At 46.5% G+C, this 27,093-nt stretch overlaps 1 protein-coding gene across 1 annotated transcript in view; it reads left to right on the forward strand.

Moving 5' to 3' along the window:
• The window catches only part of LOC144179698 (uncharacterized), a 57,256-nt gene that overhangs the window by 24,830 nt on the left and 5,333 nt on the right, over positions 1-27,093 (forward strand). The window contains exons 18-40 of the mRNA XM_077708143.1: positions 329-427; positions 972-1,016; positions 1,299-1,397; positions 3,333-3,440; positions 3,570-3,623; positions 4,597-4,704; positions 5,497-5,541; positions 8,969-9,022; positions 9,729-9,827; positions 10,387-10,548; positions 11,950-12,147; positions 12,816-12,869; positions 14,215-14,376; positions 17,564-17,671; positions 18,933-19,040; positions 19,247-19,300; positions 20,664-20,771; positions 21,450-21,665; positions 22,588-22,695; positions 23,349-23,456; positions 24,683-24,898; positions 25,827-25,880; positions 26,678-26,877. Of these exons, the coding sequence (XP_077564269.1) occupies positions 329-427; positions 972-1,016; positions 1,299-1,397; positions 3,333-3,440; positions 3,570-3,623; positions 4,597-4,704; positions 5,497-5,541; positions 8,969-9,022; positions 9,729-9,827; positions 10,387-10,548; positions 11,950-12,147; positions 12,816-12,869; positions 14,215-14,376; positions 17,564-17,671; positions 18,933-19,040; positions 19,247-19,300; positions 20,664-20,771; positions 21,450-21,665; positions 22,588-22,695; positions 23,349-23,456; positions 24,683-24,898; positions 25,827-25,880; positions 26,678-26,877 (2,567 nt within the window). The remainder of the gene's footprint in view (positions 1-328; positions 428-971; positions 1,017-1,298; positions 1,398-3,332; positions 3,441-3,569; positions 3,624-4,596; positions 4,705-5,496; positions 5,542-8,968; positions 9,023-9,728; positions 9,828-10,386; positions 10,549-11,949; positions 12,148-12,815; positions 12,870-14,214; positions 14,377-17,563; positions 17,672-18,932; positions 19,041-19,246; positions 19,301-20,663; positions 20,772-21,449; positions 21,666-22,587; positions 22,696-23,348; positions 23,457-24,682; positions 24,899-25,826; positions 25,881-26,677; positions 26,878-27,093) is intronic.

Genomic DNA, 27,093 nt, shown 5'->3' on the forward strand with positions numbered 1-27,093 from the left:
CGTTCACATGAAGCTCATTAACAACTTTCACCGCTCTCTCGGTTGACCAAATGAGTTGAGAACACCTGGAAACCTTGAAATGATCTAATGAGAAGTGCATGATGGGATGTAAAAAACAGTCAGCAGTAGGAAATCAGCCGAATTGTACCCAACCGATTCTAGCTAAATTTTGCGGCGGCAACTTTTCGTGAACCGAGGCGGCCTGTGTTTACTGGGAAATATCATTTGCTTTCAAAGAGAACACCTGTCACGTGGGGTCATAGCCGCACTGCAGACTGCATCTTTTGGCATGATATGAAAATGCTTACGCTGACGACTTCCCCCTCAGGGTGATGCCGGATCTTCAGGACCGAAGGGAAGCCAGGGCCTGCAAGGGCCGCGAGGCGAGCCTGGAAGGTCGGGTGTACCTGGAGAGAACGGGCTCATGGTAGGTGCTGTCCCTCAGCATAACAGAGTGTATTTCCCTTTCTCTCTCTTTTCAACTGCTTGATATTGAATACACCTGGTTGCCTGCGCTATCATGACATCAAAATGGCGGGACGGTGTGACTGCAGTTTTCGCGGTACTCCCAATCCTGCGGTGATACTGCCTGTGCTACCGAGCTTTCTTCATTTCTTGTTATGAACTACGAATGAAAATGTGTGGAAACCATAGGCAGAACCGGAGCAAATAAGTTCAATTGTATTTGCTACCAAGCTGTCCCGAAATTACCGCAAGAAATAAATGCTAGAGGTCACCAATGAGTTTACAAAATAAGCTAATGCGCGGTGTGTACAAATTAAAAATTAGCACTGATAAGCTAAAACAACACTGGTTGTTTCTAGATTGTTTTTTATTCACCAAAGCTAAAACAACACTGGTTGTTTCTAGATCGTTTTTTATTCACCATCAGTCTCTCAATCATAGTATAGACACAACCGCGAAATACGTGGGCCCATTAAACATGCTCCTTCGGTTTCTTTCTTTTGCAGGGACCACCGGGCAAAGACGGAGTACCAGGAGAAAAAGGCGCTCAGGTTAGTAGTTAAGTTGCTCGATTGTATGCACGCTGTTTGTTCGTACATATTTGTTTGGAGGGCAGTGTCGTGCTACGCGACAGTAGAGGGAGCTGTTAAAATCTACGAACCATTTTGCCAACGAAAAACTGTCTTAGCGTGCGCGAAGTAAAAATCTTTTCAGGACACATAAAGCCAACATGAAGAACAGCATCGAAGCTAGATGCAAATGCCAGGAAAGTGTGCCATAACAGGACGTGCCGACGAGTTTGAGAAAAGTCAAAACTTTTTCTTGTTTGACAGGGTGATGGTGGACCGCCAGGGCTTCCAGGTTTTCCTGGAGGCCGGGGACCTCCAGGACTGTCGGGCAGCAACGGGCACCCTGGAGTCAAGGGGGCCCCGGTAAGCGCGAGACATATTGCATTGCCTGCATTCTCTTTTGGCGTGGTCGTATTTTTCTACAGAGAAATAAACATGACGGAACAGACGAGGTTTAGTTCCTGTCTATGAACTAGTTTACCTTACGACGTTGAAGAAGTACACTTGCGGTGAGTGTCGATGGCTTATAACAACGGGTGTCGGGCTACTGTTAGGGAATTTCCAGTAAATACGAGCATACCAAAGTCTCAAAAAATTTTATGCTTTTTCAAATAAAATATAAATGGTACAAGAAAGTAAGAAATATAAGTAGAAGTATGTGCTTTTTTGTTGCTGTTCTTGGGAGAAACCGCTGTACGCCACATTTACATTCACCTGATGGCAGACAGCAAAAAATAAAACCAGAACTGGAAGCAATGATTGCAACACACACACACTTCAGCATTTTATTCCAAACACGTTAAAAATTGGCATGACCGATTTATAATTGGCACAGGTAATTTTTCTTGTTCCCCAATGTACCACGACAATCATGCTGTGTTTTTTTGTTTTTATATATCTTCATGAAAAAAACCTTGGAACTTTCGTTGATGCTCATGTTTTACCTTTCCAGTTTATCCTGTTGCTGATCTACCGCACTTTCTTAGCTTATTTGTGTTGTCGACTCACTTTTATAAGCTTCTGGTTTGCTAGCTTCTTGTTCATGTGTCATTTTATCTTTCTTCTTGTAATACGACGACTTTTGGTGTTATGCTTCTCTATAGCGTGACTTTTTCGGTTTTGTTAATGCAAATGTACATTGCTTCGTTTCAATGGCTGGGCTAAACACTTAAAATGATTATTTTCATAGCTCGTTTTCTACAAACCCCGGTGAGCGAAAAAACTCCCAGGCATTTCCCCGAGGGTGAACATGGTTAAGTGCGAATGCACGGGGTGATGCTATGAGGGGGGTAAAGTTAAAATCCGTTGGCATTCGCCAGTGAGTTCCCACTGATGACCCGTGCTCCTTCGCTCGGAGTGGAAGCCGGGGCGAGTACTGCTGCGTGTGCTTGGTTGGACACGTCTACGCCAACGTCCTCTCGCATGCCGTGTGTACTTCACCGCTCAGAGACGACTCGCCGTACGCCTCCGTCTACACCAGTGCCTACTCCGGCTTCACGGGCCCTTCGCCGCACTGCCTTGTCTTCAACCGCTGCGGTATCTTCAACGACGCGTGCAGTGCTCGCATTCGGTTGCGTTGTTGCTTCCATTCGGTTGCGCGCATTCGGTTGCATTCGGAGAGCGGTGCGGGGAGTGGCGCGCGCCCGCGCAAACCGCGGTGAGGTGGCGGAGCGCGCGCAGTCACGTGGGGTGTGACGTCGCTGCGCCGTTGCTACGGACGCTCCTCTCCGCTCCTCGCGCCGTTGCTAGGGGAGAGGAGGAGGAGCAATGCGGACGGCGGAAGGTTCGGGGTCGCTTATAAAGTGCATTCGCACTTGCCCCCACCTCCCCGGCGGACGATTCAGGCTCGCTTAAGAAGTGCATTCGCACTTATTCCTGGCCAATCTCCCACGTGGGTATGTGCCATGTCAGCGGCCAGGCAGCGCGCGCCCATCTCCCCCCGTTGCTAAGGAAGACGAAAAGCGCGCGCACCCGCAGCTGTTGCTATGCGGACGGCGGAAGGTTCGGGGTCGCTTATAAAGTGCATTCGCACTTAAAAAATGCTGGGCTTCGTGTGTACCTTGTGAGACAGGCGAGCCTCCCATTCCACTTCAGATGCCTCATTGTGTGCATCAGTCACCAGACCCACGAATTAACGACCAAAGTGTTTATCTTTCACGGAAGTCTCTAATACCTGACCTTCGATCACCATAACTCTTTCATTCTTCGGCCTTTGATCTCCATTGCCACCGTGGAAGCACCCATTCATGATTGTGCGCTTTTCTCATTGTTTGACCTCCTGAGTGCTGTTCCTCGCAGGGCATTCCGGGTTCGACGGGCCCCAAAGGCGAGCAAGGCATGAAGGGTGAAAGTGGACCTATGGGACCCAGGGGAATCCCCGGACCTACGGGGCCTGCCGGCAAAAGGGCAAGCTAGCTGATTCTCTTGTTGGCCGGCTTTCCGTGCAATTATTACACGTGCAAGACACGCGCGGGGGTACTACAATGATTTCACTGCTAATTAAACATCCCTGTGTAAATGGACTTCTTTTTCCAGGGCAAGACAGGAGCGAGCGGACCGCCAGGAGCTCACGGTGCTCCTGGAGAAAGGGTGAGGTGATCAATTGAAAAATCTTTATTTTGTTATATAGTCACACAAGTTAAGTTAATTTCCTGGTTTTGACTGTGACGTTATTTGCCCGTTTTTTCTTTCATTAAAAATAATAGATTAGGAAATATTTTTAAAACGTGGGACTTGACAATTAAAAGTACCCTTGAAACCTTATATAAAAATATTGCATTACTGTAAGAACGTATTGTTACAGCGAATAATATTTGTAATTAAAATTTTGGTCAAGGCTTTGCCAGTTGCAGCTTGCAAGAGCGGTTAGTGATGTTGCAGTATACTTTTTCAGGTAGTCGCCCAATAACTGTGGCTTTCTGTTCGCCCTCTAACTGCAACGAAATGTTCTGAAAACATCCAGACATTTTAGGCAACATTTAAGTACGTTTCGCACATTTTCAGAGAGCGTCGCAGAATGAGCCGTAGAAGCAGGCCAGTGAAACAATTCTGGCGAGTCAAAACTCAAGGCGAGAATTATGCCCCAGATCGCTTGCCTAGTCATGAATTTATGGTCTTGGGAGCCCCCTGCACTCCTATTAAGCAAGAAAGGACCAGTGAGCAAGCACTGGTCACAGCTATCTCGTAGACATTCACCCAGGAGTTAATCAGCAATTCCACAAACCCTAGACGTGACGTGATTGTGTATGTTCAGTCTTTACGCAATTTCCGGCGTTCTATTTTTTCGTTATTCAGCGTCTCTGTGACTTAAAACTGCGCGTAATGTTCTGTACGGATTCCTTGTACTGTAGTTATGCGCATGGAAATAACAAGGCGGGATATTAAATAAAACTTTTTTGAAAGGTATGCACCACTCTGCGTGCACGGTGTAGTAGACTTCACTGTGAAACAGTCACGTGGGTCACTCGCATTGGTTCACGCAGCTACATGTACAGCGCGCTTTACGTGTTGTTTTTTTTCATTATCCAAACAAACAGTTTTTCTCTTCGCGCGTTCACTTCAGGGTCCTGCGGGACTCCGTGGACTGCCGGGGCCTGACGGCCTTTCCGGACCCAAGGGCACCCAGGGCGAAAGAGGATCCCAAGGACCGCAGGGGCCCAAAGGGTCCACGGTAATTTCTCCTTTTTTTTTTCTGGAATAAAAACAAAAAACACTCGTTCAAAAGCGGCATTCCCACTGAAGATAGAGGAATATGGCTGCTCTGTATTACCGCCAGTGCCATGTACCATCTATACTACCTACAGTACGCGAAAAGCATCTGAACCAAACTAAACGAGCAAAGAGAGCAAAAAAATAGAAAAATATGATACTTATTCTTGCTTCAAAACTAAAGAAAACCTTCACTTGCGAAGTTCCACAAAAATAGAAGCCACAAGCCCCAAAGGAAGCCACAAAATTTACGGATGGAATAAGCGAGGTGGAACATTTGTGAGCCTGTCAGCGTAACTGCAAACACTCGCCTTGAAGATGAAAGCTTGAGGGACATGTCGGAATAGAGGTAAAGGAGTGGTACTGTCGGCGTCTACTCCGGCAGACCCGGGCACGACACGCAGGTGACTATGTATACGGGTGGTTTGGCCCATTGGCACATCCCTAAGGCTCGTCACTTGGCACAGTAACACTTGCGACTTGAATATTCTTTCGAACACCAGCGCAGTTCTTATTTTCGTCCTTGTAATTACCGAAGGCTAATTACAAGGACAAAATCATGTGGAAGAAAATCATGCTATAATATGAACTCCCACTTTGTAAATTCGAAGTCTCGCAAAGGAAGCAAGGAGCCACTTATCCGTGTGGCTACCGTGATAGAGGCTTTTGGATTACGTGTATGATGGTACTATGTGCCGCTTATTCCTTCATCGAACATGTTTATTTTACGTTCCAAAAACTTTTTTGCTTTCAGGGTGACGCTGGAAGACCCGGGGTGCCAGGCCTGCAGGGACTTCGAGTGAGTCCTCAGTTTCGGACATTAACTCTAACGTTTCCACAGAGCAAAGTACAGCTAAATGCCGGGAGTTTGGCCCACAATTTTGAAATTTTACTGCGCGAACGGTGAGACTATAGAAAAAAATCACAAAGAGTCCGTCTCATTTTTGTTATTGTTCTTTTTAGTTCCCATGATATAGTTTGAAATTACAGAATACGCACATGCAAAATTTTAATTAGCCTTCTATCTTTAACCGGAATATCCCGTCCTCCTTTTAGTTTGTTGTGTACTCCTGCCTTTCATGCATCTGTTTATTTACTAATCTCAAAAAGTTTTATACAAAGTTTTTGCCCTTTATTTGATTTGGAAAGTGATGGGAGGCGTGTGTCCTCGCTCGCTTGCATTGCAAGGGAGGCCAAACGCCCGTCAAAACAAACCTCCTTTACTTTTACCAGAAAGTATTCCTTTCCGAGGCAGGTTCTTGACAATGAGTTGCACCCAAGTTTAACGGAGCCAAAAGTAGTAAATTGGTTGGTGTTTTAACCATGATCCAGATTTCCTGTTTCTTCGTAAGGGTTTTTTAGTCATTTTTGTCGTGGTGTGACACACTGAAATCATAGCTGAGATTCCCTGCCAATATTAAAATCATGAACCAAGCTGCGTACAAACGGGGTTATAATCTGCCTCCATGAACCACGTAGCTGCACAAGATGGCAAGTTGGGCGAGTTGGTACGGGTTCGTCCGACTAAGCCAAACGGCCCACGGACGCGTAATACTCACCAAAAGAGGATGACACATAGAGCCAATACCAACAACAACGCCCCTGACCGAGGAATGGAAAGAGGTCATACACACAAAGCCCCTTCCCCGTAACATGACCCCGGGGAAGGACGACGGCAGAAGAGAAGCGAGAGTACTAACCATTTCCAAGCAACTAGATGGACACCCAGGAGTCCTCTACATTGACGCCTCGCTACAGAAAGGCAGCGACCGCGCGGCAGAAGTCGTGACCGACAGGGAGCGGCTTGTTACCAGCGCCGCAATTAAGACCGAAGACCCAACGACGGCGGAGGAAGTGGCCATAGCCCTAGCACTCGTTCAACCGGGGGCAGAGGTAGTGGTCACCGACTCCAAAAGAGCGTACGGCAACTACCGGACGGGGACGATCTCCTCAGTGGCGGCTGCAATCATCTCCAAGAAACGAGTACCGGGGAGAACCATAAAGCTCACGTGGGTGCCCGCCCACTCAAAGGTAGCCGGCAACACCATCGCCGACTACCACGCCCGAGCAATGACCCTCCGGGCAGGGCACGACTTAGACACCCCAACTCCAGTGCTCACGTACAGAGATATAACAAGGTCATACCGAGAAGAGCGGTGCACCCTCCCTGATCCACACCGCTCCCTGACTAGGGACCAGCAAACAATTCTCAGGAGACTGCAGGCGGGGTCGCTCACGCACCCGGTCTTGTCACATAGAATGTATCCCGAGAAAGAAGAGGACACATGTCCATTCTGCAACAACAGCACTGGCACTCTTGCACACATAATCTCATAGTGCAGTAAACCCCAGGCACCTCTACCCCCCACCCCTACTCGACCAGCCACTGGAGACCTTGCTGGACAGCCGTGCCCTGCAGACTCAACTTGTGCTAGCGGCCAGGAGCCAACGTTGCTAGAATAGCTATTCTAGTAACGTTGCCAGGAGCTACTGGCCGCATACGGGTCCCGTGAACAGGGAACCACCCCGTCCGGCACTTAAAGGTACCGCCGACTTCTCGGGCTCCAATAAAGTTTACTACTACTACTACTACTACTACGGGTTCATAATGAAAAACAACCAGCGCAAGAAACACGAGGACGTGGAAGGGTACAAACACCGCGTTGCCCTCACAGCTGGAATTTTTTAAGAAAGAGTAAATTTATATATACAAAATTCCGCGCATTTCAAAACAGTTCAATTCCAGAAGGGATCAATACGCAAGCCTGCAACTTGTAAAGTCACACGTTCTGCAATATAACAGAGTTCGCTTCTGTTCAAGGTCACAGAAGTTTAGCTCACGGAAGACTCACAATTTTAGATATGTAAAAAGCCTCTGACACCTCCCTTGCATGCTGGTTAGTGCGTTTGAACAGCACGGTTGTGTCAGACAAAGCCGGGGTACAACCTCACGTATCACAATTAGAAGCAAAGTAAAAATTACTCCCACCTCCCCTCGCGGGAACCCCTGTGTAGATGCGACGCATAGGGGGTTCCGTTGTTGTTTCCGTTAGGTTGATTCGCCCATCGCGTGAAACGTGCCGTGAACCCCCTGCCGCGGCTATGACGCAACGTGGCGCGGCTATGACGGAACACAATCCAACACAATCCACTTTAATCTAATCCAAATCCAATCCAAGCCAAGCCAAGTCAAGCCAATCCAAGCCAAGCCAAGCCAAGCCAAGCCAAGCCAAGCCAATCTAATCGAATCCAATCCAATGCCCCTCGCGAGAGAGTGTTCGCTATCGGAGAGGAGAGGGGGTGAGCGGCGGAGAGCGCACTCGCGCGGCGAGGAGAATGGGGGAGGGGTGTGGACGGACAACGACAACGCCGTATGGAGGGACAAGACGAGTGAATGAGATGCCGTCGCATCTAAAAAAGAAGAGTTATGAATGGACAGATAACACTCGCGCAGTCGTTTATGGATGCAACGACCGGTTTGAGCTATATAACAAAAACCACAAGACAACGGGATGCGATACACGACGCCTACAGCCCATGCAACATACTTTCATTTGTGGTTGACAGTGCGCTTATTAACAACGAACTTTTTATTGATATCTGTTTTTTTTTTTGGGGGGGGGGGGGACCATTAGGCAAATTTTTCATAATTTATCGGCAGCCTTGAACACCACGTTAACACCATAGAGGGAACCTACATTTTTAAGCCCGTGGGCAATCCTGAGCGTGTATGGAATGACTGTAAATTTCTCTTTCTTATGCGAAGAATCAACACTCGAGTAGCGCTTAGCACGACCTTTCATAACTTTTATTAATTTATCGCTGACAGCCACAAGTACACTAGAAGGATTAGCCTGCGTCTTGCAGTCGGGCTACTTGCTTCCCAAAGCTAGCGCCTAATAAATGATTACATGATTTTTCTAGCGCAGGTCTTAAACAGGAAAAGGAAATGCCCCTTTTTACTCCTTCAGAGTGGGTTGACCTGAAATTAAGTATTGGTTTCGCTGAACGCGGTTCATAACAAAAGCAAACGTGACTACTTTTGAAATGCCAACTAAGGTCAAGAAACTGCAGCGAGTTATGTTTCGAGCTAGACAAGATTAGCGTTCTAGACAAGATTATCGTGCTGTTACAATGACATTACTTCGAAGCAGACCGGAATGTATAAGTTGTGTTAGCCCTCCCCTACTCTTTGCTATTGGTTACTAGAATACGTTTTCTCGCAGGGCAACTCCGGACTCCCCGGAATCCCAGGCAAGGACGGGCTGCCTGGCGAGAGGGTAAGTGTGCATGCGTCCTCGTTGTAATTACCGTCGTGTGTTATGAGGAGGCTAGTGAGTTAAGAGTATGGTAATAGTGGGGTCATGTAATGGGTAGGGTAAAACAACGTGCTCGGGCGGGACACATTTTAGCCGAGTAGAAAAGAAATAATCAGACTTTGGGCAAGGCATCGCTTGGCTGGAAGAATCAACAAAACAGGCCGAGGGATGCAAGTAAATGAGTAGACAGATTTGTTTATGATAAATAAAAGTCTTCCAATTACACTGTGTCATATAGAGTGGTGATTAGGTAGATATTGACGCGAAACTGATTACGAATAGATAAGAAAAATCTGGGGCAAAGTGTTGTGCGCAGGACAGGAGTGGCTGGAGTCACGGGCCTCTGTCCAGCAGTGGACTATTAATAGATGACGGTAACAAAGTTTATAATGATGACTATAAATGATGGGTTATAATAATGAAAAAATAAATTGTAATACGACACTTTCCCGCTGCACATGTTAGGTTGTGCAGTCAACTTCCTGAAAGCAAAAAAAGTTACTCTGGATCACCGCATGGTCGTTCGTGACGGGTCAATCGTCAATGTACACAAATTTGCTTTCTTCAAGATAAGTAATTCTTTCAGACGTGCGCATCATTGTACCCGCACAGCAACGTTGTTATCTTTCTCATGAGATGTACGACGACTGCACGGTGATGACTGCAGGGCCTGCCTGGTGCTGACGGGAAACCAGGTGAACAGGGCATACAGGGCACGCAGGGACTTCCAGGCTTGGCTGGACTTCCTGGCCCTAAGGGAGATCAGGTACGAGTACCTTTCGCCCCACGAGATGTGACGACCCTGCGGGGACTTCTTGTCGAAAACAGTTCTTTAACTGCAACTGTGCAATATTTTCAGCAAGTCTCTCAGATTACTGTGTCGCGACATCACGCTGAGAAAGATTTCCGAGTTGCCTTCTTGCCAGAAGAGCTGGAATTATTTGTTGGTCTCCCTTATGTTGGGTATGTCTCGGAAATTCGGGGGGATACGGCCGGCCTACGGCAGTGAATTCAACCGTTGGTATCATCAGCCTTATTATTCTTTTCCGTAAACTAAGCCGAAAACACATGTGCACGGCAAATAAATCGCCGGGGACCAAAAATACGCTCTCGCGTGTTCACGTAGACCGGCTAATGTGAGCAATGTGGTCTCTTTTTGTCTTCCTGAGCACGATTGGGTGCACTCGTGTTCAGCCACTCACTGTGTCTTGCTGTCTCGGCGCGCTCAAAATCGTGCATGATATCTGTTTGGATCCGCACTGCACCGCAAGTGCGGATCCAAGGTGGGCGTGGTTGCCGCTGGAGTGACGCTTTCCGGCACGCAGGGCGAGGGCGGCGCAGACGGCAGGCCTGGTCCTCCGGGGCCGCAGGGTCCCCGGGGTGACGTGGGCAAAGAGGGGCCGACTGGGTCACCGGGCGTTCCGGGACCCCGCGGCGAAAATGGCGAACGTGGCCCGCCAGGACCTATGGGTGCCAGGGGATTCCAGGTAAGATTTAGACAAATGTGCAAGGGCCCACAGGAGTGGGCCGCATTTTTGCGCCGGATGCTTCTACTCTGAAGGCAATCCATTTCTGGGGAAATTCACAGGTTGTGATGCTCCTCTAAGCCGCTTCTGCACGTAATCAAATGGACACCTGTGCGGCCCTCACCCGAATTTACATTTGTGTTTACATGCTCCGCGCACATAAAGTGCCTTCACGTGTATTTACCTTTACGTTGTTGTTGGTATGAAACGTGTATTTACGTTTAGAAAAACCTATCTGGACTTCCTCGGGGGAAGTGCCTAAAGTAATTTTAGTGGATTTAAATGCTGCAAATTGCATTGAGGATATATTTAGGAAGTACTTAACATCTTCTGGCGGAACAAAATGTTTCAAATAACAAAATAATCCATGATATTTCTCTGGAATGTTGCTGTTTACTCTTTTCGCGATCAGGAATTTCAAACTGAGAGTGTCTGATTCAGAAACCGGCTAGATAAAATTAACTCATCTCTTAATTGTGTATCTGCGAAATAGTTACATTGGTTGCTCAAAGTAGCCACTAACTATACAAGTATTTAAAAATCGCGCGATTACAAAAATGTCTTTGTAATATCAACGGGAGCAAATACAGGTCAGGTGCCCAGCAATGAAACTCGTTCAGTACTTCTCGGAGAAAAAAACTCGGCTAGCTTATTCCCATTTTGGTCTAGCTACCTCCGGCATGTTTGTTTTTGTATGCAGTGCCTTAAAGTTTAGAGACAATTAAACCTCTATACGGCGCAACGCACTCAGTTTGCCTTACTTTTATTAAACGTGATCACGCACAGCAACGAACGCTCGTAAAAAGCATCAGACATTTCTCAATCTGCCGAAAATCTCTTGTCTCTCTTATTTATATTCGTCCGAGATATGTTTTGCGTTACGTAGAGGAAAGTCGAACTACCTAATTTAGGTAACCAAAGTTCCTTCAATCAGTCTCTAAACGACATCATGTACCTAACTACGGGGTATTTTAAATACATGATTTTGGCAGGTAATTATAAGTGAATATGAACGCTTCTTCACCAGAACAGACTGTCTAATGTCTTGATATATGGCGTGCGTTTCTAACACCGATCTGTGCATTACATAGAAAACAAACATTGCAAAAATCACGCTTAGCACATTTCCATCGCTGAAATTATATTGGTGCGTAATAGTGTGAGTAGCTACTGCATCACTAAACGTCGAACGCTACTATGTATTACTTCCTATGTATTATTATCATGCGCTATTGCCGTGTATTACTTCCCCCTCAACACACTGTTAAGAGGTGTTTTGATAAGCATGTAGCGTGCGTGTCAGGTGTGTCACAGGTTTCTTCATTCTCGGAAACCCAACCATTGATGACTTCTCCATTGCAGGGCCTTCCGGGTCTTCCGGGCACACCAGGCCCCGCTGGCAAGGAGGGCCAGCCGGGACCGGCAGGAACCCCAGGCGCCCCGGGTCCGGCCGGCGAGCGAGGGGACCGGGGCTTTCCAGGAGAGCGGGGTCGAGCGGGATTGCCCGGTCCTCAGGGGGTACGCGGCGAGGCCGGACCCACGGGACACGATGGAGCCAGGGTGAGCGCGCCCAGTGCTATCATCACCGCGGGTGGCAACGCTAATTGTGGATCTCCGGAGCCAGAGCTGTTGAGGGATTCTCCGTTACCACTTGACTACAGGGATGAAGTTTATCCAGTTCGCGTATTGATCTATGCATATGAACCGTAAAGATAAGGAGGGATATGGATTAATAGGAGGAGGCGATATGAACAGTCCGTGTTCATGTTGTGCAATTACATGATGGAGGACTTTCATGTGCAAGAGCCATCGGGAGGCCCTCTTCTGATAACTGGCTTTCTTAATTAAGCAGAAGCCCTGGCACGACACACTATTCAAGCTGTCTCCATCTGCTTAGTCAAGGCTCAGAAAGCACGGTGATGGAAAGAGGCAAATTGGGTACTTTTGTCAAATTTTGAACTGATTCGTTGGCTTAGTGATGATGCAAATAACCGCCATAAAGCATTACTCCCTGTTGTGCCGCGTGAGTCATTGTATTCTAGATTTATCGCACGCTTTCTTGTACGAGGCATCCTTCAAAGCAATGAGTGACTGTGCATTTTCTCAGCATAATGTCGTGCTCTTCTTTCGAACGGTTCATGAATTAAAACACTTGAAGAATTTCCGTAGTTCATAGACGCCACTTGGTGTGCACTAACAAAGCATTTTTTTTTTTCGTCTGCCCGCAGGGACTTCCCGGAGAAAAAGGCACCAAGGGACATGCAGGTCCTCCGGGTCTTGTTGTACGTACACTCGCTGCATGTTCGTAACCTTCACCTCAACACCGGCTTTACTTTCTTATTTTTCTATTTTTCATTTCGTCTCAGTTTCATGCTTTCTTCACCTCGCCGATGTTGGTTGTTTTCCTAGGTGATAGTGGCATCCTTCTAATCACCCTTCCTTTTTTATGGCCGTATGTAATTGTAGTCAGTAATTTGTAGACAACACGGTCAAGGTGGCGCCAAGTTTTTGTGAATTGCATACATATATTACGGCTATCTATGTAAATTGGCGATGCATGACTTCTAACCAGTAGCGCATGTATGATAACTGGCTAGCAAAGCCAAAAGAATACTCCTGTTTATTGTCAACTGGATGAAAAAGTGCTGGCGCTGCAGAGTGCACTGAGGTCAAAAGGTATGCTTCTGTTCATTGTCAACTGACTCGTGTTGTTAGTAACTTATGCTGGCCCTCTTTCTTTGGGGACAGCATCATTGAGGCTCGAACAGATTTCATGGCAATCTTTGCGGCAAAGATCACATATGAATAGTAAAACGAAGTATCAGGGAAATACAATCCTGCAGAGCTAAGGGTAATTTGCTGGAGCTACATGGTTTTGTTTATGGCTGGGTGGTGAAGCCCAAGTTGGCATCAGGCCATTGTTTTTAGAATTTTAACGCACTTACTACCAGTTCTTACAAGTATGTCATCGTCACACCGCAAACAAAACAAATGTGGGGGTCTTCGTTGGTTTCACCGCACATTACCATTAGAAGCAAGCCGTTTTAAGCCAGCCTAAACACGATTTTTAAAAAATCAACATATAAGCATGCGAATTTTCAGAAGTGATCTGTCTGTCACCTCACCAATTCTATTTCGGCTTTGGGTAACTTTGTGTGTACTGTGTTAAAGAAGAAGTGATATGAACAAATTGATTTTCTTTCTTTCGGGAGGGGAGGCTATGCTGTTTTCACAGGTGTACCACAAATACACGCAAGCCGGACAAATCCTTCGTTTTTTCCATCAGCAAAACTTGACCTACATTTTAGTTAAAATGTAGCCATTTAAGCGAGGATGTCGTCGCGCCATATTTCCCCATTCGTAAAGCAGGCACATTTCTACAGAGTGGGCTGCCTGAAAGTTGAAGCATATCTCATGAGCTACGCCTTTTGAAGTCTTTTGGAGACTGGTGAACGCTCTTAGCGATTCCAGCCGCCCATTTTCGTGAAGTGGAAGTCGTTGATGAGACTGAGAAAAAATTCAGTCCTGTCAAGCATCAGACATAGCAGGTTACTCGTGCAATGCAAGTTAAATGTGTCGTGTAATTTTGCGAGCACGTACTAGTGACCTGGATCCCGCTTGTTGCAGGGCCTCCCTGGACGCCGGGGAGACGCAGGCCAGCCAGGCACCAAGGGTGACCGGGGCGAACAGGGCACACCCGGGCCGGAGGGCCCACCGGGACGAACGGGGGACCAAGGTCCGCAGGGACAGGTCGGCCCGGCTGGACCCCACGGAGAGCCAGGAGAGAAGGCCTGTGTTTTCCCTTGTCTACTCGCAGTAGCCCGCGACATAGCCTTAAGGTTTCACGTTCGTTAACTGCTCCACTCTTTCTTTACCGCGGAACGCTCTATGCCTGATTCCCAGCAATTTTTTTTTTTTTTGCGTCTGAGGCCTCGAAACCCGTTGTCGAATATCGCGCGATGATACGTTCACGCTGTCAAAACCGGTATCGCAGCTGCGTCGAAACCAGAGCCAAAGGTTAGCGATTCTCATAGTTTATGAATAGAGCCATTCGTCATAGCTGTCAACAAAGCGCTCTGAGAATACCATGACCTCAGTGCTGTCGAAACTGGTATTACAGCTGTGGCGAGAAATGTGACACCGAAGCTTGGCTAGAGGCGCTAGCCGGCAGAACGCTGTGCTAGTACAACCACATCATAGTGGGCCGATAGGTTATAATTAGGCTCCTATTAAAAATGCAGAGCTAGGACGAAGATATTGACGAAGAGGATGCCGTTGCCCTTAGCAAATCGTCCTCGTGGTGGAGTCTCGTTGCAGTAGCTAGCAGTCACCGTACTAAAACGAGCAGCAAATTGTCTACCGCATTTCAATGTCAAGCCAACTAACGTAAGGTCAAGAACAGTATCAGGTGTTTCTAACAATCCTTTTCGCTTCCGTGGTCCATCCCATCTTCATCGAAAAATCGTGAGATTTTTTAATGCTCACAATGTGCTCAAAAATTGGTACTTTAGATTTTTGGAAGGCACTTTGTCAAGTGTAAAGCTCGAGCAAACGCGAGTGTATGAAGAAGACAAGAAGCCAACAGTTATGTGGTATAGTAGTATATATAAACTGAAAAAAGAATATATGTGGATAATTGCGACCTACATGAGGTAAATAGTTCTGGGGGACCCAATAACCATTCAAAAAATAACCTTCAATAGTTTCTTCTGTGTATGCGGATAAGCTTTCGCGCAAAATTTTTCAGAACACTAAATGCAAAATTTTAAATTTTCGTATGAGATGCAAAATGTCCTAAGGACAAATGATAAAAATTCTGTAGTTTTTAAAGAGCACCGTTGCGAAGTAGAGTAGGCAAATATTTTCACTCCAATATGGTTGCGTTTTTTTATGGTATGCCTTGCTGTAGAAAAAAATGAGAAATGTATACAATTTTTTATATTAGTTTAGCTAAAAAACGTCATTAAAAGTGCGGCTTCTTCTAAACCCTTGGCATAAATTCATTAACCATGACATAACTCCTGGTTCAATTCAGATTTATTCTTGACATAGTGCAAAATATCCCTTTAGTCAGATGTAATTTATTTTGGACCCTTTATCTTCATAGTCAGGGATCCAACAGGGGTTTTTGTTATTTTTGGTGCTACGTATTATAGAAATTTTTGTATGCCTGTATATTTCGCGTTGTAAATTTCCTCGAAAGTTGATTTTCCCCAGGCAATAAAAACTGAGCAAGGATGTTATTTCCGCCATGATATTTTGTGTTATACATGACATTCTCGCTGTGTCATTCTAGCTGCTGATATTTTGCCCGCTCTAAAACCCGAAGGTTCTCAGCTCTTTGCAATGCAGACTAGTATCAGCCGTAACCCCCACTGTGTTGCAGCCGTGCCCAATATTGTCTTGTTATATTTAGACTTGCTCTAGATCCACATGACTTTCATTTAATTTGTTTAAAGACAGCGTGATAAAAAGGCTTCATGCAAACAAATGGACTGCAGGACAATATTTTAAAGCTTGCATTAGAAAGTCTAAACGTTGCATCACAGCACAGTATTTCTCATAAACTGCTCGCAAAGCAAGATTTGGGAAGTGTTGTCTCAAAAAAACCGGAGCTGGCGTTTTGAGAGGGAACCTGTTGAACTGGCTCGCATTGTTGTAGAATAACCAAACCTTTTTTTATTCACTATCTTGTTTTTTTTTTCGCACTACCTTGCATAATATGAGACGCCAGTGTTATTGACAGCATGAATAAAGACAAATTCGACGCGCAGTCTATCAATGTAGAGAGCTTGGCGCATGGTAATAACGCACCCGTTGTTTCTTAGCGCTCTATATGCGCATATTTCTCGGTAGCATTGGGAACTTGTACGGTAGCACAAAATTTCTGCGACGGGCGCGTCCTACAGTCAAACCCGTTTATAGCGAACTGCAATATGCACCGTGATTAGTTCGATGTATCCAATAGTTCGATATAGCCGAACCCGCCAATAACGAGCTTATTGTTATGAGTTCGCAATCCGCGGCAGCCCCCCGCTCCCTCCCCAACTCCGCCATCCGCGTATGCAGAGACGAACACAGTACAGTAGCCATTACCATACCAAAATAATCCATTTATTGCAAGTATCAAAGGTACTTTCAGCCTTAACTGCCCACGTTGCAAAAAAAAAACGGTGATTTTTGTTTTCACTTTCGTTTTGGCGGCTTCAACTAGCATAGCATTCTCTACACGAAACATTGTTTGCACCAGTTCGAGTCCACGTCCTCAAAAATCTAAGAAGCATTGGCGGAGCACATCGACTGCCGAAAGCCCTTCATTATAAACGTCGGACGGATTTCACTCGCGACATCATTGGGAATGTTGGCGAGCTCTTCCCACAGTTCACCGATGCTGATGTCTTGGTCCGGACTCGCTGACTGGGCGGGTTCCGTCGCGACTCCCGCACATCGGAAACAGTTACGGAGAGTATTGGGCGTCACGTCGCTCCGTGCGAGGCGCAATGTCTCAGTCATGGCTCTTGTTCCGTGGTCGCGGCCAATCCACATCTCAAGCACCGCTCCGAGTTCATGCATTTCGGCGGCCATTCTAGGCGCCCAGAGTTCGATATATCGGATGTGAATTTCGTTATAAGGAATATGTTTCCCATGTATTTCCGTAACTGAATTATTTTTGTTCGATATACAGCATTATTCGCTCTATCCGGGTTCGTTATAGCCGGGTTTGACTGTATTGCTTTCCGTGTTCAAGTACCCTTAAAAAGATAGGCACATTCTCAGAACAAATCCTACTCTGCTTTTACGAAGTTCAGTAGCTGCTCAGTAAATATATCCATCCCTATATGTATCTGAAGAAGTTTCATGTTATCCGCGCCAGAATAGGTCCACTGCGCAAAACACGTACAAGTACTGGTTCATGGACTATGCGCCACTTGCAACTTTCCACGGCTGACAAATGGCATGTCCTACCCGAACACAGGGCGAGCCGGGAAGTCCCGGAGCCATCGGTCCTCCCGGCATGCAAGGATTGCAGGGAGACCGTGGGCAGGTCGGGCAACCTGGACCGCCGGGATTTCCTGGTCCAACGGTAAGTCAAATCTGATCTTTTTATTGTGCTACAAAAAACAAGATGATGGGATTACAAACGGCAGCTCGATTTTCCTTTTGTTGCCGCCCTTTCCATGGTTGACACAAAATTTCATCAGCGGATACACCAGCCTAAAGCCGTGGCAATTCATAAAGGTTTCAGATATGAAGCAACTGCCGCGTAAATATCTTCCATAGATGAGCGAAACGTAGTATAAGCCACGGCATCTTAAAGTGACTGAGAATGACTGTGGTTGTCTGTTGTTACTTATAAAAACTTACCGCGACGAAATAAAGGTATAATGCCGGACTGTTGGGGAGAAAGTGGGACCAGATGGAAAGGACATCATTGAGTCATGGATAACGACAAGACAAGCCTAAGAAATTATGATGCCGTATGCATTAACCCGCAAGATTAATTATCCGTGATGCTGATTCTGGTATTATAACTTTTATGTTAAATTACTGGTTGACTGTATGAAATGGTGTATAAATACCGTGGTTCTGCATTCACATATCCCTAAAACTTGAATGTGACAACCTCGTTAGATGTCTTCACTGGACGTGCGCTGACAACGACGCCTTGTTAGTCATCATGCCACGCCTCGTAGGTCACATTTCTAAAGCCGTTTATTTTCTTTCTTCCCGACGCGTAGCTGCCGACGTTCTTACTCTGTTTTATTTATTTCTACACGTGCCTGTTTTTGTCGGGCTGCTACTCGTGCATTTTATTCTTGATCCTGAAGAGCCGGTCGCTTTTGTTTAGCAGCTTTAGCTAATAAAACTTTAGTGGCGCAGCTGAGATGTCTCTGTTTAGCAAGAGGATTATATTCCGTTCGGCGTGTCCGGTTTCCACGTTCATTAAAACCCCAGCGTACTACACTTTTTTTGCCACACTGCAGACGATACAGAAAACAGCCACATCAGTCGGCGTTTCTTCGAATTAAGTACATACACATCGAATTGTGCAAGTGTGCTTAAGAAAAAGTCATGCTAATACAGTATTAAATGCTAAAACTTATGGGGGACTATTCACTATAATGCATATACTTCAGTCTTTTTGTTCTCGAAGCAAGCTGTAATTCATAAAATAGTCCTCCCTCTTACGTCGCAGTAGCCTGGTACGTTGGCTTCTAACATATACACAGCATTCTTACAGAAAAGCATGCTCTACAGGGAGTGCGTACAAATATTTTGACGAAGGGTGAACAATGACCGGTTTAATCGACCTGAGTGCCTGCGTCGGTTATTTTCCGTGGCAGGGTGCCCCAGGCACACCAGGAGCTAAGGGCGCAGCGGGAGCACCGGGGTCTAAAGGCCAGCAAGGGGACGCAGGGCCCCAAGGAAGCCCAGGGGAGACTGGACCGCAGGTAAGACTGCCACACTCGGTCTCGGCCCGGCCAGCTTGCACGAAACAACTCATCAGTGGTACTCCTTTAGTGGCCGCATATTCGGCCTAATATTTGTGTCATCGGCCTGTGCACTTTGTAGTTAGAAAAGAAAAACGTGAGATGTGAAATTGTGAACGTTAAGGAATGCTCACATAGGTGCCTTCCCTCGCCAACTGCCTTTTCAGGGCTTGCAAGGACTTCCCGGCGCCAAGGGACCACGCGGTGAAACTGGCCAGAAGGTGAGCACTGAGTCATTCAGTCGCCGGCGATGTTGAGTCGTAGACGTTACATGGTCACCGTCTCTCACTAGTTCCCTTTGTTCGTGTTAGCCACGCAAGAAAGTGAGTGCAATTTACACGAACGGTAATTGCCGACTGGTTGCGCAACTTACATATTGTTTCTGTATTGTGGCTTTAAAGCGGCTGACGCATTTGCACACACGTCTATTCTGGCTAATAAGAGCCCCTCAATACGACTCATTTGCAATCAATAACTGAATTCCACACACCCTGTAGTTTTGCTCGTAGATGTTCTGAAGGGCGATAAGTGAATAGTCTAACCAATTATTGATTATGGCCGGGTAAAATAAATGCTGGTATTAATGTTGCAGACTCTGGTCATAAATTAGTTATAAAGTGATGGCCAAAAATCTGGTCATTTTTAATGTTAGAAAATCTGAGTTCTGTACGAAGTCAAAAGGCTTTTCTTTTCCGCCTGCTCATTCATCTCCTCGGGGTTAAATTATCAATCCCCTGGAAATATTGGAGCGAAGATCGGCATGAAAATGTCAACACATCACGTCTGCTTGATTTTTGAAGCCCGGACCTTTGCTGCGAGGTTGCGAGTTGCCATACGTACCATGACTGCCTTTTTCTTCAACTACCTATACAGTTTAGGTGAAGACGGTGCATGTTCACGCACATAAATGGTCGCGGCTATGAACGATTTTTCAATGTCCATTATTTTTAGGTAAATGAAGGCGGAGATATTTTGCAAGCTTGCTTACTCGTTTTCGGAAGAAGCTGAATATTTTAATGGAAATACAGCTCGAACGCCAGGGAAAGAAATGAAGAACACATGTGTTCTTCTAAGAACTGAGAGTTCAATCAAGAAATGCTTAGAGGGGCTGGCAAACCGGATTGGAACAACCAAGGCACTTTGATGTTACGTCGCTCCGGAGTAACCACATTTAGGTACGGCAATACCGTGCAGTCTTAAATTCATGCACATTCCTTTCCAATGTGTTCAATTAACTTGTTAATTAATGTCTAAAACTACTAGAACACATGGAATGCGAGTTCTGCGCTCCTTCATCCGCTCTACTAAAAGGCATAGCTCGGGCACGGGACTTTGCGCCTGCTAGGGGACTGTGCGCCTACGTTTAGCGGTATGTGAAAGAAATGCGGTCAGCGAAAAACATATCCCAAGGGGCCAATAAATTCAGCCGTAATTTCATACATGATTCTTTGTAGGCATACTCAGGCATGCTGTTAAGCATAAAACGACAGAGATAAAGGCGTAAGGAAATCTGCCGCGCACAATTGTATGCTGGCACGAGCCGCTGTGTGTGCCACAATTTTGAAAAAAAAATCTGGCTTTCAGGGCGACGCGGGCTTCGTAGGAGCCCCCGGCCGACCTGGCGAACCCGGCAGGCCCGGGGAGCCGGGCAACCCCGGAGCACAGGGACCGCCTGGAGTCCCAGGCATCAAGGCAAGTGTCCTTCGAGCATGTGGGGTGGCAGCGCTTCTCAATGGTCAGCCAGTCTTATGTGTTGTAAATGATATCGCAATCAATCAATCAATCAATCAATAACCACTCGAGAAATGATATAAACAAAGAAAGAAAACATATTGAGATTGTATATTACAATTTATTTCACATATTTGCCATCAGCACAAAAATGAACTCTTTCGCAGTTGGTAAGGAACCCCTGAAAATTGGAATTGTGGGATGCGCGCAAATATTGTATGCACTAGTTTTGTGAGTGCAGAAGAAAGTTTGTAGAAAAGGCTCAAGGCATGAAGATGAGGCAATGGTATGTAATCGTATTACTGAAAATTGAAGTTTTAATGTCGGTAGAACGGTAACACTGTGTTGACAAAAATTTAATTACTTGGTCAAATGGTGGAGAAAAATACTAAGGTGCAAAAAACTATCAAGACGTTCATAGCAATAAAATAGCTGCGTTATGCTTAAAAAAGGTTGATAATATGCATAAATAGCAATATTCTAACTAAGGCGTGAGACGACAGCGTGTCATGTTGCACGCAGGTTTGGCGTTATGCAAGACAGTGTTGCAGTTCAGATAGTTTTAGCGTAATTTTAACATTACTATGACGGTAGATCGTAAAGTCAAATTGGACACTGATGGTGGTTCTATGGACGCAGGGTGCTACTGGAGATTCTGGAAAGGTGGGAAGTCCCGGAGCGACTGGCCCTCCTGGCCCCCACGGGTTCCCGGGACCGAAGGGTGATAGTGGTGCAGAGGGTCCCGCGGGCCCGCCGGGAAACCCCGGTCCCCATGGCCCACAAGGAGACCGAGGCCTGCCTGGTCTCCCCGGGCTGCAGGGGCCGGTAGGGCCGCACGGACCCCGTGGACCACAGGTAAGCGGAGTTTCTTCACTCATTGTGGCATGGTTACCGAGAGCTAGCCTTTGACTCTCCCGTCGGTGCCCAGATTCGGAGATCCTTGTTCGTGAGTGCAGTGCGAACATGACGCAAGTGAAGTCTTGTGTTATCTTTAGACATTCGTCTGACGACTCGATGTACATTGGTGGGCAGCAGCGAGTGAGCTTCCCCGCTAGGGTGGTTTCGCCGCTCTGTGGGGCACGTCTCGCATCCTCCTGAGCAGGTTCAGTTGGGAAGCCATTTCAGTATATGACGAGCGCCAGCCGCGCGGCCATCACCACAGCACTGTGTGAAGATGTTTCCCTTTCTGAAAAAAGAAATGCACTTAAGGTGACAACGGCTGACGGCTGAGATTCCCCAGAATGGGCAGCTTTATTTGGGTGAATGGATGCATCCACATTCGGTGTGAAATATGAAAATGTTGACAAGTCTAGTTACTTAATCGTAGCTAGAAGTATGTGTCTATGTGCTGTTGCCAAAACTTTAAAACTAAGGGTGAAGGTACCTTACACGAAATAAATCATAAAAACGGAAGATTGAAAAATCTGCCAAATCTGACTTGTGCAAAGCAAATGGTGCAATTAAACATGGCCTTTTTGGCGCTTCAGTACTGGTGGTACACTGGTATGTTTCGCACTTTCGCCATAAAACCTGACATTCTTTAATGTATTCTAGTGCCTTTGAGAAGTTACACTATATCCATGTGTCAAATGAGGTTGCTGCATTGCGTACCTCTATAAAACCTAATAAGTATATTACCTAATACGCGTATAGCTGTTCATTGTTGCTTTGCATTGGAGTCTTGGCCGATGGAAATTATTGTGCGTAGGACTTAAGGCTGCCGCGCTTCTCGGTGCTTAGAAAGTGCATGACAACCAAACCGCTTGCCGATTCACAGGGCGAGAAAGGCCAGGAAGGCAAGAGGGGCAGTGACGGCCAGACTGGGCCTCAGGGCCCTCCAGGTCTCCAGGGCCCACCCGGGAACCCCGGGGAGCAGGGCACACCGGTAAGTAAACCACGCTGTATACATGGGGTCGCGCCTTGGGAATAAAGAAGGTGTTAAGCAGGCTTGTGCACTGCTTAGGTATTGCGCTATTTGGAAATAGAAACCTCGGTTATCAAAAAGCAGTATTCAGGGTCATTTCCTTTTTCTTTTTTTTTTAGATACTTTAGGCATAGAACACCAAAAGTGGCAATAAAGTGGCACCCTCAAAGGGAAAGCCACTCCTGATTGGGCAGTATGTCTATAGTTAAGGCAAGCGTTATCGTAGCGTTTTACGTTATGATTTTAGAGCTGATTGAAAAAAAGCTCTGGAGCTATTTAGAAGTAACTCAGCTCCGAAATACCGAAAGGCTAGTTGTACTCAGCAGTTAACAATGTCAACTACGCACCAGATTTCCCTGTTTTTATTAGTTCAAATTGCTATATTTGCCTGACGTATGTATTCACACTTTCAAGGCCGTGTTTTGTAAAAGAACATCTTAGTTAAGGGCATGGAGTCTTTTTTTGACCCTCATAACTTAATTCCCCTGTTGAACAAGTGCACGCAATGACTTTTTCTTTTTCAAATGGCGTTCCATTACACATGACCTTGCTGCTCCAGTTCTGCAAGCCTGGTAACAGTTCTGTAATCCTGCGTCTGTGCCCTCTTCGTGCAGGGCCAGCCCGGTAAGGAGGGCCCTGCAGGTATACAAGGCAGGCCAGGAGACAAGGGACCAGCGGGGCCACCCGGACAGCTTGGCCCACCCGGCATCCAGGGGCTACAGGTGATGACAAGCTGCGCCACGCCGCCTCAGCCCTCAGGTCGCACACGCTGGTGCTTTGCATTGCAGCGTTTATGTCCAAAGACAAAGCGTAACGCTCAGCGGTGACTGACAACAAAATCAAGTAAAGCAACAAACAATAACAGATGATACAGAGAATTTTTCAGTAGTGCACTATAAGGCGCGTAACTCGAATGGCCCTTACTGAGCTAATTGACAGACAGCGCAGAAGGTAACCATTCATCTTAAGGGAAAACGTATTATTCTTTCCCAAAGCTTCGCAGGGGAAAAAGTGGTCCTGTTACAGACTTAGCACAAATGATCGCCGTTATTGCAGCCAAGAAATACGGGCGCTTGCTAATCTATAGCCGTCAGTAGCACCAGGGCGAACGAAAGGGCCAGAAAAGCGAAGACGGTTAGAGGGTGTTCAGCGAACGCGATATGACATAGAGTATTCCTCATCACCATTAACCCACAAATTAAAAAAGCATAAACCTTGCAATCGCAGAGGCAGAACTATGAATCACACACACTTAGAGTAGAATCAAACGAAAAGTACCGTAGCATTGAGAAATTGGTGCATTCATGTTGTTGCTGCAAAGTCTTCATTTGATCCAACCATGTAAAATGATATACCGTATTTACTCGATTCTAAGCACCCCATTTTTTCCACCATCGCGATGCCCAAAGATTCGAAAAAACCTAAATCCCTCCCCGCACTTTTTTTTCTTGGTCGTATTTCGACGAGACCGGCGCAAAGAATTTCTTTTCATTTGGCGAACCTTCAAAAGAAAAATAGGTGCAGACAGTGAACCCATGGCTAACTTATGATACTAAGTCACCTTCACTACCATTCGAGACCATTGTGCCGCTTGGGCCGCCACTTTCAGTATCCCCCAACAGGTCGTCTTCTGTTCCGTTAAGCGGTTTTTAATTGAAAACTTCATAAATGACTTGACCACAACGTCAACTCGGACCCGTTCACACGCGTCTGAACTCCAAACTCCACCTTGCGATGGTTGCTTAGAAAATGGGGTACTTATATGCGCATGCAAAGTTCTCCAATTTTTTTCCCATAGTAGGGGAGGGTGCTTAGAATCGAAGGGGGGGCGGGGGCTAGAATCGCAAAAATATGGTAGTTCCCCAGGATACAAGCAATTGATTCTGAGCGACTCAAGGCATCCAAGGTAATGGTGCCGTGATGACTGTGTGCTCATCTCCCATCGCAGGGTCCTCCGGGCAGCGCTGGGCCAGCGGGTGCCACGGGTGAGCGTGGAGAGAGGGGCGAAGCCGGGCCCCCGGGTGTGCGGGGACCACAAGGTGTGCGAGGAGCTCCTGGAGCACCAGGACCCCAGGCTGCCAAGGGCGAGCGTGGTGCCGCTGGCGAGAGAGGCCCCAAGGGACACCGCGGGCTCGTCGGACTACAAGGACTACCAGGACCAGCGGTAGCTACTCGGGCCGTCTGTGTACCGTAGAGGCGGAAAAACAAGCGGGAATAGCTACGAGAGCGATCATACGTGCAGTAAGCCAGTAGGGGTTAATACCGCTCCGCAAAATTTATGTCACCATTATTGTCGCGTAGATAATAGGGCAATCTCTTCGTGTGCATGTACAACGCAGAATGTCTGCACCGCGCAACCCAGCTGTTGAGGTTTACGTGCCCTGGCATGTTGTCGCTGCTAGAGTCGTGTGGCAGCATTGAATTCAACATGGTCGTCACTTCCGCGGTGCCATGGCCCGTGAAAATTTCATTAATAATGACAATAATAAAAATTTTGTTGAGGTTCGCCGAAGGGCGATGTCTTCTCCCATAGGTTTCTTACTTTTTCGCTATTCTTTCCTCATTTTTCTAAATTTCTTTTTCCTACATTTCCGCTTTTTTCTACCTTATTTCATAAAAGTTACGAATAAGAGGGTTATATTCGTGTTCTCGGGGAGTTAATCTATCGATCAAGAGCAACCTGTATTTTGACTTCAGTGTCCCCTTAAGCTAAAGATTACAGCAAAGCTAATGGAGGCCTTAGCGTACTCGTCAAGGCCGGAAATTGTGTGGTTCTAGTTTCTATGCGATCATGATCAGTGCTTCGTGCATTCAATGCGACGGGGTTTTTACTGCTTTCGTAAAGGGCTATTCCTATAAATAAATTAAGTGCAGGTAGGATTTTCCTAACACGTATTACGTACAACTCCTGCCAAGTCATTTGCTTTGGTGGTGTCAATAAGCAGTAAAAGAAATCACCTGTGTTTTGTTTTTTGAATAAACATTAAAGAAACTGGTAAAAATAGGAATCAGGAATGTGCAGCGGCTAGAATAAAAACAGAACAATGAGATTCAAACAATTTCGGTTTGCTCCCAATCTCGCTGCATCCCAGGGTCCGCCTGGAAACAGGGGCCCCATAGGAAACCCGGGACCTCCTGGAATACAGGTGAGTAGCGCAAATTTGGTTTTCTTCAGGGATCACCGTTGACCTAATTCGTTCAGGCTATTTTCATATTACGAACATATTTTGCGTAGCACCCTAGCTTGTACCAGTGAAGTTGTACTTCAGAACTAAGTGAAGCATGAAACAGACACTAAAACGAACACAACCGAATCCAACTGCAAGTCCATTTCTTCCAACAGCACAGTGCAATCGGGTTTTTTTATTTTTGGGGGTAGCATGGTGGATATGGCCTGTCGAAAAGCGAACTGCCTGGTACATTCACCATTCATCAGTTCATCACAACCTCTTGTTTACCATCAGCCACAATAATAAATTATTGAAGTATTCATTCAGATTGTGTACTGCCATCAAAAGTTCTTCATATACTGATATATCGCGTAGTACACTAACAAAGATCACATCAAACACCTTCTAGATGTGTTCATGCTTAGAAGAATAAGGGAAAGCAAGGCTCTGGTAATCTGCAGGTGAAACACAGTATGTAACCCATGTTTTCCGTTTTAAATCATTCACCACAGGTACTTTGGTTGCCAGCAGCAATAATTTCTATTACGGGAACGTTCCCGTCGATATTCAAGCTGAAATAAAGCCTCGATCAGCATATAATAGGCCAGTCTTTAAAAAACAACGAACGGCACGGCGCGAATACACACCCTCTAGGGCCCATAATGAGCCCTCGAATACCGGGAAAGCTTGTCAACTAAAAGTGACTATTCACGGTTCAAACGATGAAAACTTGTTTCGAAATGGTCTTTACCGGCCGGTCGCACATGGCACAGGGCTCTCCTGGACCGAAAGGCCCAGCAGGTCGGGACGGATCTCAGGGTCCTCCAGGCCCCATAGGGCCACATGGTCTCAGGGGGCCCCAAGGAGAAGCTGGCAAGCCAGGAACGCCAGGGAATCCGGGACCCCCTGGTCCCCCTGGAAGGCCGGGAGAGCCATTCGGCTACGACGCGGCGGCGCTGCACGCCATTATGGGGTATGATCCAAGCCTTGCACGTAAGAGGCCTTCTGGTTTTACCCAAGCTGCTAACGTTGGCAGGCGAGCTCTTCGTCAGGGAATGTTTCCAAACGAAGTTTTGGAACTTTCCAATAACATCGATATTGAAGCCATGGCAGCAGTGCCACCTCACGCAGAAGTTATGCCCTAGCGTTTTATGCTCTCACGGCGTAAGCATAAGGTATTTGCTGAGGG

The sequence above is a fragment of the Haemaphysalis longicornis genome, unplaced genomic scaffold (assembly GCF_048455015.1).
Source record: "Haemaphysalis longicornis isolate Haplotype H1 unplaced genomic scaffold, Haemaphysalis longicornis Haplotype H1 scaffold_4, whole genome shotgun sequence".
In the NCBI taxonomy this organism is placed as follows: Eukaryota; Metazoa; Arthropoda; class Arachnida; order Ixodida; family Ixodidae; genus Haemaphysalis; species Haemaphysalis longicornis.